General features: G+C 41.2%; 1 protein-coding gene across 2 annotated transcripts in view; it reads right to left on the bottom strand.

The window, feature by feature from the left end:
• SH3PXD2B (SH3 and PX domains 2B) overlaps positions 1-14356 on the bottom strand; it is a 107506-nt gene that overhangs the window by 31912 nt on the left and 61238 nt on the right. For both annotated transcript variants that reach the window (XM_033139944.1, XM_033139945.1), the window contains exons 4-5: positions 13904-13980; positions 7987-8078 (exon numbers count right to left, since the gene is read on the bottom strand). In XM_033139944.1, the coding sequence (XP_032995835.1) occupies positions 7987-8078; positions 13904-13980 (169 nt within the window). The remainder of the gene's footprint in view (positions 1-7986; positions 8079-13903; positions 13981-14356) is intronic.

Raw genomic sequence — 14356 nt, 5'->3', positions numbered from 1 at the left:
TGTTACATGTTTTAGGTCACAGTTCTGTTTTCCCAGGGGCGGAGGGGGATACTAATCAATCTGCCCTAAAATAATTACAAAACCCAGTCATTACCAAAAATGAGGACAATCTTGAAACAAAACCAGTGTTTGTCTTTGCATCTCATTCTAAGAAAAACAAGATCAACAAAGTGAATGCTCAAAACAGAAGGCCGGTCTTCATTTTTTTCTGGCCAAGCATGACTACTAATGGGAGACTTTCAACACTAGCTCTGTACAGAAATCCTGGTACCATCTTTGGGCTTCTAGGAACAAGCCCTAGGATGTTTAGAGAACAATTCTCAATAAAAAGTTGATGTCTTCCATAACAGGACACAAAACATCTGCAATTAAACTGAGCACCCAGAAACAATCTCTAGCACAATCTGTCTCATGAAGTTATTTTAGTGCAAAATATATACAGCCTGAGAAATAAGCTTAAATTTTTAATATAAACTATAAATTGTAGTCCATATTGTACCACTTCCAAATTGACAGAAGGTATTTGATATTGCTCATTACCAGCTTCAAATGTAGCAAATGGAAGGGTCAATTTAAATTTGATGGATGGGGATTACACAGAGGCCACTTAAAAATGGGTGCTTCACATTTCTGGAGTAGTATTTAGAAGTCTTTTAGCCTGTGCCAAGATGGTAGCTATGGTGCCCTGCAGAGAGGCTGCATATACATGGGTGAGTGTGTGGTCATAATCTTTTACAGTTACACAAAGCACCGTAGAGAGAGAAATGCGTTTGGCAACTTTCACATTGGCACCATCACATTTAAAAATGACCCAAAGTAAAATCCTGTTAATTGCAACTGATGCAAAAATATGGAGCTTGACCAGACAGCTAACACCAGCTGAACTCTTTTTCTGACCCATCTTTCCTCCTGACTCCCTCGCTTTGATTTACTGGCAGTGCTGCAGGATGGCTGCAGGAAGCAATCAGTTACTACAAATACTGTTTCAGCCTTCACCTAGCTATGTGTCTCTAAATATGCTATACAACAGCAAATTCATTCTATGAAATGTGGCTCTTTTTATAGCCAAAATAACACCATTTGTGCACAAGAGGAAGGCATTAGACTCAGCAGACTTTTCTTTGGGGAGGGAGGGGGTTTACAAAAAATCTGAAGGTGGGGGGCCTGCAAAACAGCCACCAATAAGGACTGAGCCTGGCTCAGCAGACAAATAAGGTCAGCTGACTCTGTGTATGTGTTTGTGTGTTTATTATTTATTTTAAAAAAATCTATACTCCTACTTTTCACCATCTAGGGCTCAAAATGTCTTATAATTATAAAAATAAACAAGCACTGGTGTACGGTGTAAACATTGGTGTTCCACAGAATCAGGGAAGGGAAGCACAAAAGCCACCCTGGAGTGGTTCAAACATACACATTGAGGCAGCCCTGAAGAAAGATGGCAGAAAGAGGATTTTAAAACTGTATTGCTGACCTGCAAGCAATAGCCCAAAGGAATTTGAGAGTTTTAGATTGCTACCTTAATCAAAGCGTGGCTACTACTACATCCAGTTCTTCTAGGGAAGAAACTAAATAAAGATTATGTCAAGAAAGGTGGTTAAAGAACAAGCTAAGGCTTAAACCAGGTATGGAGAATAATTCAATCCTTTGAAGAGAGTTCAAGAAAGATGTTGACTTAGTGTGAAGCAGCTGTGAAAAAGGCGAATTCCATGTTGGAACACTGTGTCCCGTTCTGGTCGCCTCGCCTCAAAAAGGATATTGTACAGCTGGAGAGGTTGAGAAAAGGGCAACCAAAATACGTTCAAGGAGATGGAGCAACTCCCCTATACGGAAAGACTATAGACTTTGATGCTTTTTAGTTTAGAGAAAAGGTGAGTAAAAGGAAACACGAGAGAAGTGTACACAACTATGTATGGTGTGAAGAAAATGGATAGGGAGAAGTTTTTCTCCCTCTTTCGTAATATTAGAATGCAAGGCCATCTGACGCAGCTGAATGCTTGAAGATTCAGGACATACAAAAGAAGGCACTTCTTCACGCAGTGCAGAGTTAACTATGGAATTTGCTCTTCCTGCAAGACTTAGTGATGGCCACCAGCTTGGATAGCTTTAACGAAGGGACTAGACAAATTAATTCACTGTGTATCTTTTGAGTTTAAATGCTGTGGATGTTTGAAATTCTGAACATCCATTCCAGAAGCAAGGCTCTGGTGCCGTGTAATCAAAGCGCAGGCTTTATGCACAACCCCCAGAGGCCTCCTATTCCGCGATCCTGCAGATCTATAGATAAGGCACCAAAAATGAGATAAGCCACTAGAAATGTCTGTCAAGCACATTCCACCACAAATCTGTAGCTGCAGACAAAAACCTCGCATCTCCTTCTCCCTGCCATGGTGTAACTCACATGTATTATATTTATAGTGTTCCTTTTAAGAGGAATGACTCTGCCCTCGTTAACATTACTGGAACACAGATGACAACGATGTACATAGGTCTCCAAGACAAGTTACTGGAAAGAACAAGAAGCCAGCAAAGAGACTAATCAGTCCTGTCTGTTGCTTCTCTCTGGTAAGAGCACAGCAGATTGTTCTTAATAGCCACTTAGGAGTCTGTGCGTGGAAAGCTCAAGGCTCTCAGCATGAGGACTGTTAGCAGCTGAATCCCTTGACTCAGAAATGGCTTTTTGGTAGCACACATCAGACTTTCACAGCTTCACTGCTGTGCTCCTTTATGCCACTAGTGGGGGAAGGGGGAAGCCTATTTCAATGTGAGAAAAGGAAAGAATACAAAGAGGCTTCGGTTCCTGCGTGTCCTGGGACTTTCACAGTTCCATCCAAGCAGCCTTACTGCTTTCCTAAACCAGTAAGTTTCAACATTGGTTACTAGATGCCCAGTCTTGCCTTCCCACTTTGTCCATGCAACCTTGGGCCCAATTAGATGAAACCAGTCCTAACCAACATGCCTAATGGCAAAGGCTGATGAGAGATGGAGTCCATAGTCATCAGGAGTCCCATGGGTTTCCCATCCCTGCTCTAGCCCACAACGGCTTACACAACTATAAATATGTTTGCCTAAAGCACTAACTGGAGTCTTCTTTTACTTTTCTTTTTTTGAACAACAGTCTCTGACTAGGTTCACAGGTTATACCAAGCCAAACCATGGTTTGGCACTAATGCACAAGCATGTAAGTTCTTGGAGAGAAGAGGTCTGTTCTTGATTTACAGCCCATGGTTTGTCTAGAGGAGACAAACCATGGTTTAGCTCCAAGTAGGACAGCAGCAGCACGCACAGTGCAGAACTGCAGGGCCAGCTGTGATCTCCTGTCCAGGAACATGTGCATTCCTGCTAAGCAATGTGTTATGTGAACACTGAACCTCTACAAGTAATCCTCTGGAACTAATGTAATTGGAAACTTTATCCAAAAAGTTTAATGAAATGAGGCTACAATCCTAAATGCATAAGTGAAGCAGGAAGAATAATCTGTTAGGTGGAGGAGTTTTTAATATGAACAAACCATTATCAGAAAGATTGCTATATTTGGCTTTCAACATGATAATGTGTGCTTCACCTTACCACATACAGTGGAACCCTGGGTTGCGCACACCCCGGGTTGCAGACGTTCGAGTTAAGAATGCCTGCAACCCGGAAGCATTTCCGGAGCGCACGCAACCCCCGGATGCGCAGAACGCTTCTGTGCACTTCACGCATGCGCAGAAGCGCTCAAATCGCGCTAGTTCTGGGTTTTTTCTTTTTTGGGGGGGTGTTCGCGTTACGCACGCCAGTGTTACGTAGCGCGATCTGGAACAGATCGCGTGTGTAACACGGGATACCACTGTATTTGCTACTTTATGATAAGGCATCTTCCTTTTACTGCAAGACCTGGTTCCAATTCAAGGTCCCAAAGAAAGTGTTTGTTTACCTCGCCCATGAATTATGACATCCGACCAAGCCCCAGATGCAGCACTACAATTCATCTAATTCTGGGTTTCATCGTGTGATTGGTAGGTTTGCAGCATATCAAGTGGTGCAGCACTGGAAGAACTGTTCATACCAGTCCCTCCAGAGGAGAGAGTCAAGGACTTTTATTAATTAACATTTTGAATTGTAGCTAATAAATATCCATCGAGTATTCCAGCTGGGCCATGAAACACAACAGAGATGTCCTTGAGACACAACAGCAGCTTGCTGCTGGCAGCTGAGAGGAATCTATTAAGCCACTCAGAATGGCAAGTCCTCTCTTCCTCATTATCCTTCTAGCAAAAGGCCAAAGGAAACAGCAAAGGGCTCACTCCATTCAGAGAATCACTACACAAGGATGCATAAATTAAGCCTCACTGTAATGTAATTATCAGGCACAAATAGAACACAAATATTGTTGTTTATTATATTTAACCATCCTAGCTGCTCAGATGTATAAAAGATTTATCTGTGAATGTGTGACAAGAGGTTTCTGTGAGTACCAATTAGTTTATCTTAAATTTAAGATTATTATTACAGCAAGAGGGTAAGAAGACAAAGAAGGAAGTACAATTACACCCCCCCAAAAAAAATTGTGCCTAAGTCTGTAATTCAGGAAACAATTTCCATTCCATCTATACAGGTGAACACCTTTCTCCCAAATAAGCAAAAAGGACATTTTCTTTTAAAAATCGACTCATTCAAACCACCACAAGCCCCCCCCCCCAGTTTTGCAAAAGAATTATTCAGTTTCTACTTCATTGTAGTTCAGCTTTGATTTTCCCCACACAAGGACATTCCGAGTTGCAGCAGCACCTCTGAATATTGGACTTGTAGATTTTTTGCATATTGTTAGTATTACAATGGAATGAATAAAACAGCATATAGTAAGGCAGGTCATATGGAATCGAAGAGGTTAATATAGGAAGGTTCAAAGATCCAGTCCCCAAATATGAGTAGGTAGACAGATGTCAGAAAACTGTAAAGGAAGGAACAACCTGGGCTAGTGCAAGTATTTATCTGCATGTGGGATCTAAAAGAAATTCCACATACAGTAGCGAGAAATCTAGCACATACAAACTCCATGGTCAGGAGCAAGACTGCATATACGGTACTCGAGACTTGGTCTTTTTCGTGCAGTAAAAATGAAGTTGGGGCAGGCTCTGAACAAATGCCTCTTCAAAATCTAACCCTTCCTGTCTACAGTATAGAGCACTGAGGTTCTATAAGGGTCTTAACAAAAGCCCATAGCATACACCCACTTCCAGAATGATGAAGAAGCTATGCATGATGCAGACCTGTCTTCAACTTATGTCTTTCATTGCATTAGTTGATGAATTAGCAGTGGGACATAGGGTTAATGGGCAAAGACGTCTTAAATGCAGGATAGATGGAAACACAGGCTGACAGCATGTTATTAGTTAATGGGTAGTAAGCCCTTGCACCAATCTAATCAACTAACTGGCAGTCATAAAAGAAACTATGACAAGCCAAGACGTCAAGAGAAATCAAAGAGGAAAAGCAATAACAATATGCACCCAAAGGCAAATGGAAACATAAAGCCTGCCTGTATTGAAAGAGAACAACCCTTTGCAACCAACTTGGGTGTTGAAAGACTCCATGTTCTAACACGGTTAATGACAGAAGTCTCTCTTCTCATTCCTCTGAAATACACATTTCTCCATGTCAACTTGCACAGTCTAGATCTTTGCATAATTATGTGCTCTAGTGACATACAAAGACAGAAATGAGATAGTGGTTGGTGTCATATGCTCTGAATCCTCAACAAGAGAGCTTCTGGCCTCAAGCAGCTCATAGTCACAAGACCGTGTTGCATCATGCAAGGAAAAAAGAGAGAGATTGCCGATGTTCCTTGTTTTGGGTGGAAAACAAACATGTGGTTACTGTTTGTCAGAATAAATTGCTCAAGAAACTGGCAACAGGAAAACAGATTTTGCTTGGGGTTGCTCCTAAATTAAAAAAAAAAAACCACTACAGGCTGTTAGGCAACCTCCATTGCTCTGGGAGGAGAAAGGCATCTCTGACAGCTTACTGTGCACTTCTGTAAAGTTATGTGGTTGTGTGTAATTAAGTCCTATCAGGTAAAATAAATCACATCAGTCATATGGTTCTACTCTGAGTATGACTCAGATGGATATATCCTATGATGTTTACTATCCTACTATGAAAGATCAAAGGCCAGTGATACTGAACAGAACAGAACAGATATGGATAATCCTTTGTATGCCTGTAAAAATCAGTTTTCTTTATTCTTAGCAGCTAAAATTATCTAGGCAAGTGGTTAGCATGTATGATGTATTCCATTCTGTATTTTATTTTGTTGTAAACCAGTTGAATCTAGGATTATAGGTGATTCACAAATATTTTACATAAATAATAAGGATGATGAAACTGACACACATGATTACGGGGAGGGAAGGAAGATAATCAGCTTATTGAATAAGGGAGTCTGCCCTTTATTGGGCTGAAGTGCAGGACTCAATTAAATGCATTTTGGTACAGGGGAATATAGAAGGAATGCATCTTGGCTCACACAACTTTGTTAATAGTTATAACAGAATTTGGTTTCTAGCACATAGCCGTTTCACTATCATATTATGTGTCAAAAGTTTCCAGTTACATTTAGAAAATTTCTAGGCAAGCTCTTAAAAGTTGCAGCTATGCTTTAAATTGTATTTAATCATGATAGTTACAATCCATATATATTGGTTGTATGCACATAACCGCATCTTATTATTCTGTATTTATAGGTAAAGGTAAAGGTCCGGTTGCAGACGACTCTGGGGTTGCGGCGCTCATCTTGCTTTACTGGCCGAGGGAACTGGCATAAAGCTTCCAGGTCATGTGGCCAGCATGACTAAGCTGCTTCTGGTGAACCAGAGCAGCGCACGGAAATGCCGTTTACCTTCCCACCGGAGCGGTACCTATTTATCTACTTGCACTTTGATGTGCTTTCGAACTGCTAGGTTGGCAGGAGCAGGGACCGAGCCTCCCCCATGTATTAGAGAAACTGACCTCACAAATATAAAATATCAGATTTCAAAGTGGCAGTGACTCTCTTTAATGAAGCTGCCTTTATTTTGATCAGCGGTGGGGAACTCGATCTCGCCAGCAGGTCAGATTTTTACTTCCCCCACCCCTCACAGGCAAAGTATGACAGGGGGCAGGATCACCTGATCTCACCATTATGCCAAGTGGCACTTTTTGCTTGCATGGATCTTGTGGATCACTTCTCAATGGGCTCAGCAGGACTGGGCAATCAGCTGACCATTGGGTCTTGCGAAGCCTTACGCACAGTGTTTTGCATACAGCTTTGCAATTAACCCTGATTGGCAGATGGCCAGTGCCAATAAACCCCTGTTCAGCTCAGCCAGGTCTTAACCTGCCCTATACATGACATCATATAGTATGCCAGGTATAGTTCAGGTTTCCATGGCTTGGCTGAAACGGCCTGGAAGGCCAAATGGGGAGTCCTGGCAACTCCAGGTTCACATGTTGGAGGTTCCCCACCCCTGAATGCGGTAACTTAAACACGGGATAGCTCACTTGGTTAGAGTTGGATGCTGATAATGCCAAGGTTGCAAGTTTGATACCTATATGGAACAGCTGCATATTCCTGTATTGCAGGGGCTGGACTAGATGATCCTCCAGGTCCCTTCCAACTCTACGATTCTATAAGTTTTACTTTCTTAAACTTCAGTATGCAACATAGGCTGCATGTTTCTTTGATCTTCTAGTTTTCCCATTTTTTATTATTATTAACTTATCTTTGAGCTGCTTCATTCATTCTTTAATAGTGTTTTTTTAATCTGATATCTGTACTATATGTTCATTGATGTTATGTGACCGCATACCTGATGTGTGGGGTTTCTGTACTCTGGAAAATATGAAACACAAATGCTGCTGTCTTTTTTTTTTAAGGAACAGGGTTGTTCACTGGCTACATATACATATGTCTCTCTCTCAACATTTCTGAAATGCAGCTATGTAAGCTACTTATAACAAACTTACTCTTTGGGGGGATTTAAGTCTTCTGGTCTTGTCTCAAAGAACTGAAGAACTTCATCGCACTGAGAGATATATGGTGGCAGCTGAATCAGAGCCTGAAAAACAAAACAAGACACACATTTGGAAAATGAAGAGCTGGTTTGCCAATTGTTAAGTGTGTGAACATGAGACAATTTGTGCCTAGCCCAGCTAGAAAATCCAGGAACATTCTCTATCCAGTGATACTCCATTGCAAAAGTTTCCCTGGAACTTTAATTTCCAAGTACAGATTCTGATTTTTTTAATTATTATTAAATAAGTAAATCACTACAATCCCTGCTTAGAGCCATTCAACAGATGTAAAAAAAGAAAAGAAAAGCCAGCAGCAGTGTCCTAGCACTTTTTGCAACTAAAGCACTGGATTTTATGCATGGTTTTTTTTAGAACAATAAATCTACATTAATTTCTCATGCACTGCTTAGAGCCTGCACTTCTATTTATATGGAGATACTGCATTTTCCAAGCAAAGTTATTTGTGATCACAATTACTATTGCACATACTGTGAAGAGCCTTGTGATGTAAGTTTTATGGACCACTGCTGTATATTTTTGTAATGGGATGAAGGAGAAGTGGCATAACTCTAATATTTCCCATTCCTGAAATATGAAAAATTATTTAGAGATTGCATGCTTTTTAATACCACAACTGATACTCAGCAATTGTACAGGGCTGTCAGGTTACAGCCGAATAGCCAGCAGCTGCAGCTGTCTGAATGGGATGGCAGCCAAGAGCTGGGAGAGCAGGCTGTCATGGATACAGCAGGAGGTAAGACTGAGGGAAGCGCTCAGTCCAGGGCTAGTCCGAATCTCTCTGAGGAATGCAGGAGGGGTGGGGTGCAAGAGAAAGGGAAATTGTCATCGGAGAAGAGGCGGAAGAGGATGGTGTTCTCGCAAGGTTTTAAAGGGAAGAGGAACCACCCTGAAGTTTCAGATGAGTCATCAACAGAGTAGCAGGGAGCTCCAGTCTAGAGGCTCGGTTGTTTTCTTTGTTTTCTTTAAATAAACTCAACTTCACTTAGTTAACGTGTATGCGTCTTGCTGCTGCTACAAGGGCTTAAGAATGTTTAAAGCATTTTGCAACCACGATCTTATAGCCATCCTGACTGTCCTGCTTTACGAGATTCAAACTTTCTGACTTTGATCCAGAGCTCAATCATTTCCTGAATTAAGCTGCTTAATTTATTTTAACACTGTTTGGAGATTGTGGCCTTTCTACCAGCCCACTGTTCTCAAGTGCAAAGCCAACCAGTTAGATGGGGAACTGATCACACTGTTGTTTACCCTACCTTAAACACCACCACCTATCATTTGGCATCTTGATGGCATGAAGAGACCTTGAGTGGCCCATAATATTGGTTTCCGAGCTACAGCAACTGATCAACCACCCTATATCTGGTGCCATCCAGATGCTGTTGAACTGCAAGCTCCATCCTCCTTGACCACTAGTCATGCTGGTTGGGACTGATGGGAGTTGGGGGCCCCACCATTTCTGGAGGGCTACAGGTTGCAGAAGGCTTGTTTATATTGTCTGCAATGCCATTAAATGCTTGCTAAAAATCAGAGGGCCATTTACAGAGCATCAAACAAACAAACAAACAAAACCATCAAACCTTGTATCAGTGCCTCAAAATTAATTCCAATACTTTGGAAGGAAGCTAGTGTGTCATCTTAACAGAAGAGGGGCTTCATACTCAGAAAAACCTTTCCCAATTTTTGTGAGGCATGAGACACAATTTGGAAAGCAGTTGTTACCTAGATTAGGGTTACCAGTTTTCCCCCCCAATGAATACGGAGGCACTTTTCAACTTCCTACTAAATAGATGGATTTTGTCAGGGGACTGATTCATAAATCCGGGGACTGTCTGGAAATAGGGACGCCTGGTAATCTTAACCTAGATGCACCTTGTATTTTCCCTTACACTCAGAAAAGGCTCCTGCAACCCAACTGATTCTGGAGGTGAGATTTCTGCTAATAAGCAATAACATAATTGTCTCTGCAGGAACTTAAGGGGACAGTACTTGGAATATCAGTGTTTCTTTTGGACCAGAGCCCAGAACACTTACTTTCCCCTTCTGTCTACAGGTGTTGGATAAATCAGGGAAATGATGCAGAGCAAGATCTGCAAAATGTTTAAGGATGGTATTCAACCTAAGAGTTTGCAGACTGAAATTGGAGAACTGAAGGTTTTACTATAGACAACATTATCTCTGTGGGGGTTTGTTTGTTTTTTGTCAGAATGCAGTTCCTCAGCGCTTCACCATTCTTCATCAACAGCAGGTGACCAAATAATCATCTGCTTATTATTCACCACAAGTTGAGTGCTGGCAAAGTAAAGGAAGGGGCATACAATGCTGGGAAAGATGGAGAACAGACTCCTGGGGAAACATGTCTATTCCTTTTCTAAGTTTGATGAAAGCTTTCTGAGGCATGAATTTTGTACGCTGAACAGAAACGACAGTAGACGTTCATGTCACAGATGTGGGAGTTAGGCTGCCACTCCCTAAATTCCTCAGCACCTGCTCAGAACATTTTGTTCCTTATAAGGTAATTACCTCAGCATAGAATCCTAGACTACAATCCTGTGGCCCAACTGGAAGAGAGTCTTTTACTGGCCTTCCTGCCCCACACTTGCCTTTTTAAGGATTTTATTGGGTTGATGTATATCACCAACACTTTATCTGTATGCCATTATACTGCAGTTCAAACTATGTTCCAGGCAGCTTACAAAATTACAAATGTAACAAAAGTAGTCATGAACAATAAATAAAAGGTACACAACCAAACTGAACAATTGCCACATACATCAAGAATGATAGTAAGATCTAAGAATGAAGATACAACAACAACAACAACAACAACCACCACCCACCAACAAAAACTATTAAACAATATGCATCTGCATTAGTTTTAGTCACCGGATTTCATTCTTACTGGGACAAATGTTGTTTGCAGTTAGCGATACTGCTAGTTCTCTTTGTTTAGTGAAGTTATTTTTGTGTGTTTTATGGTTTTCAATTTAGTATTCATTATATATTGTGAATCCACATGTTAGAAGTCATATTGAGGGGGCTGACCTTAAAATGTAGCTTACAAATATTTCAGACAGATAAATAATTGTAGCAGCCTGTGTTTCCATGCTGGCCACAGAGGAGGGAAATCCTCCTCACAGCCAGCATGGAAGTGCAGTGGACTAGTGTCTTAACAGGTGGGAATTGCTTTCTATCAAACAGGCTGGTGTAGCAGGAAAAGGACTGCAAAACAAACAGGCTGGTGGAGGAGAAAGAAAGAAAGAGAAAGCCATCCATTCTCAACCAGCCCACTCACACATACCTCCATAGAACTCCTGATCACAGCTGACCTGTGTAAGAGGGGTGTGTGTGTGTGTGTGTGTGTGTGTGTGAGTGATTTTGTGTGTGAGTGTATGAAAAAAACAAAGCAAGTTCCCTGATCACCTGAACCCATGTTTTGCTCCAGAGGCTAGGACACAAACCAATGGATTCAAGTTACAAGAAAGGAGATTCCAACTAAACATCAGGAATAACTTTTTGACAATAAGAGTTGTTCAACTGACTCCCAAGAGAGGTGCTGAACTCTTCTCCCTTGGAGGTTTGTAAGCAGAGGTTGAATGGCTATCTGTCATGTATAATCTAACTGAGATTCCTGCACTGCAGGGGTTGGACTAGATGACCCGCAGGGTCCCACACAACTTGATTCTAAAAGATTGTACTGGGAAATGATGCTTTCCCCTCCTTTTCCAAGCAAGCAAAGAAGAAAAGTGGAGTGATTGTTGCTTATGCAGCTTCTGAAAAGGATGTGGTCGCAATTAATTCTTGTAACGCTCAGCATTTGCTGTATATCCACAAACCACAGCCATCTCTGTGATTTATTTATCTGTGCTCAGTTGAAATACAATTTTCCTCCCCGTGGTGATTTCCCTTACGAAAAGCATGGAAAAACAGCAGCAGATAAGTTGTACTGCTAGAGTGGTGTCCGTATCATGGCAAGCCAGGCTTCCTTGTGTGAGCCTACTCTACACCCATCCTTCCCTGTTAGCAAATACAGAGTTAAGTGTCAGCTGTTGGAAGGCTAAGAGTGCAGTCTTTGTTACCTGGTTATCATTAACTAAAAGAAAGAAATACTAAGGTGGTTAGATTACATCTACAACATTATAGATGATATAAAGTCAAATGGATTTGTTAAATTTAATGCCATCAATAGCATTGTTTTGTAAGAGCCAGCTGCTGCCTCATCACCTATGGACATCCTTCCTCTTTAAAAGCAAATGTGTGTTTACACAGGTGTGCCTATTTGGACATATTTTAACCTATTCTGTGACAAGAGGAACAAACATATCAGAAACTGAATGAATGAAAATTGTATATACACATACATGTACTTCACACACATTTTACTACAGATTATCAGAGTAACCCCAAAACAAAAAACACACATATGATAAAACAAAAAAAAGCACACAAACACACAATTTCAAAGAGACTTCCCCAGATTTTAGGAGCGATAAAGGGAAGATAATGATATCCTAATTATTTAATGCATTTCTAACTTCAAAAGGTTAAAAACCTAGAAAATTCAACATAAGAAACAGTTGCAATATAATTTTGATTAGTGATATCATATAAATTGAATGACCACTGGGGTATCTTCCCCAGAAATATGGGGCAATGCACTCTGTGCTTTTTTCTGGCTTAAGCATCCCTATGACCAATACCACCACTCCCCTTCTTCAGAATCCAATGCAGACTTTTGACTTTTCCATCCCATCAGCCCCTAGTATCAAAAACAAATTGCTTTTTATACATGACAAGCCCTACCAATTCCATCCCTGCAGAACTGTGCCATTTCTTTGAGTTTTTAATTTAAAATATTTATATGTGTTCCTGCACTAGCATGCCCACATGTACACCCCTGTCCCATAGGTGCTTATTTCTTTCTGACACAAAGAGGTAGCCATACTAAACTGAGAAGCATCTCTGTTCTAATGGCTAGTATAATGGGACAGAAGGAGGCAGTCTGAATAATTTTCAATTGAGATTCCATTTGAACTAAGCTATTTCAAAAGGGGAGTAGGCTAACCTAACACACTGATTTTCACTCTGAAACCATTAAAGGCAGTTGCTTTCATTTGACGGAGGGAGGCTGGTTACCAACAAAGCCATCATCTTCAAGCAACGAGAGCAGTTGTCACTTGACATGAAAATGAATTTTTCCAAATAACAAACAACGGCAACATTTATTATTTATCTTAGTAAGCGCTGCTTTTTTCTGATGGGACTCAATGGTACGCAGGAGGGCAGGACGCTGGGTGGATGTGAAGAGCAGACAGGGCAAGGTGGGGGGAGAAGTTGAAGAAGTGACAGGGGGGCACAAAGTGGGGCTTCAATTGAGGGGGGAAAGGAGAGTGTGTGAGGGAGAGAGAAAGGGGGGGGAATCATGGTGAGTAGCAGCACCTTCTTTTCCTAGACAAAAGCACTGTTATTAAGCATTTATGTAGTGCATTGTAAATGTCCAAAGTGCTTCATTATGTCAGCAAAGCTACTCTGTGGGTAAGTCTGCAAAGTAAGAGACATTCAAGGTCACCGTTGCTGAGTTCTTACTCAAGTGAAAATGTATTAACACAAGCTGTGGTAGCATATAATAAGACAAAACAGAAAAGGTGACTTACCGTGTACCCTGGTGCCCACCAGATGTTTGGGACTACAGCACCCCAACAGCACCAGCCAGCATGACCACGAGTATGATGGGAATTGTAGTCCAAAACACCTGGAGGTTACTAGAGCAGGGAAGGCTGCTGTACTGGAACCAGCTGCAAACAATGTATCTCAACATTCAGCACAAAACTTGGAAGAAAACGCCACTCACCTTGCAGTACTCATCAATGGGTATAAGACGCTTGATAGCAACATCACGGATGTGGCTTCGGCGGAAGAGGATCTTGCCTACAGAAGGAGAGACAAGAACAATGCCAGTCACAGCTTGTTGGGTAATCCTCTGGTTCATTAGAACCTCACTTCTCAAAGAACTCCTTGATTGTAATCTTTATTCAGCGGCTCAAGCACAGACATATCCCATAAGGGCGTCATACACATGGCAAAGCAAATGTTACACTGGAAGAAGCAAATCACGTTAACATAATCCCATGAAAATAATTTCATTCATAGCTGTGATTTTAGATTGCTGGCCATTCATTCCATCAGAGATTGGTGGATACTCTAAAAATATAAATTAGTCCTTTTTTCAAGTTCACAGTGTCATTTGTTGAATGCTTCTTCCCTGTTGGAACATTGCCCTGTTGATTTCAACAGAAATTAGTTA

This window comes from Lacerta agilis, chromosome 2 (genome assembly GCF_009819535.1).
Source record: "Lacerta agilis isolate rLacAgi1 chromosome 2, rLacAgi1.pri, whole genome shotgun sequence".
Classification (NCBI taxonomy): domain Eukaryota; kingdom Metazoa; phylum Chordata; class Lepidosauria; order Squamata; family Lacertidae; genus Lacerta; species Lacerta agilis.
Note: the sequence above shows the minus strand (reverse complement) of the source record. Positions and strands in the feature narration are given on the sequence as shown.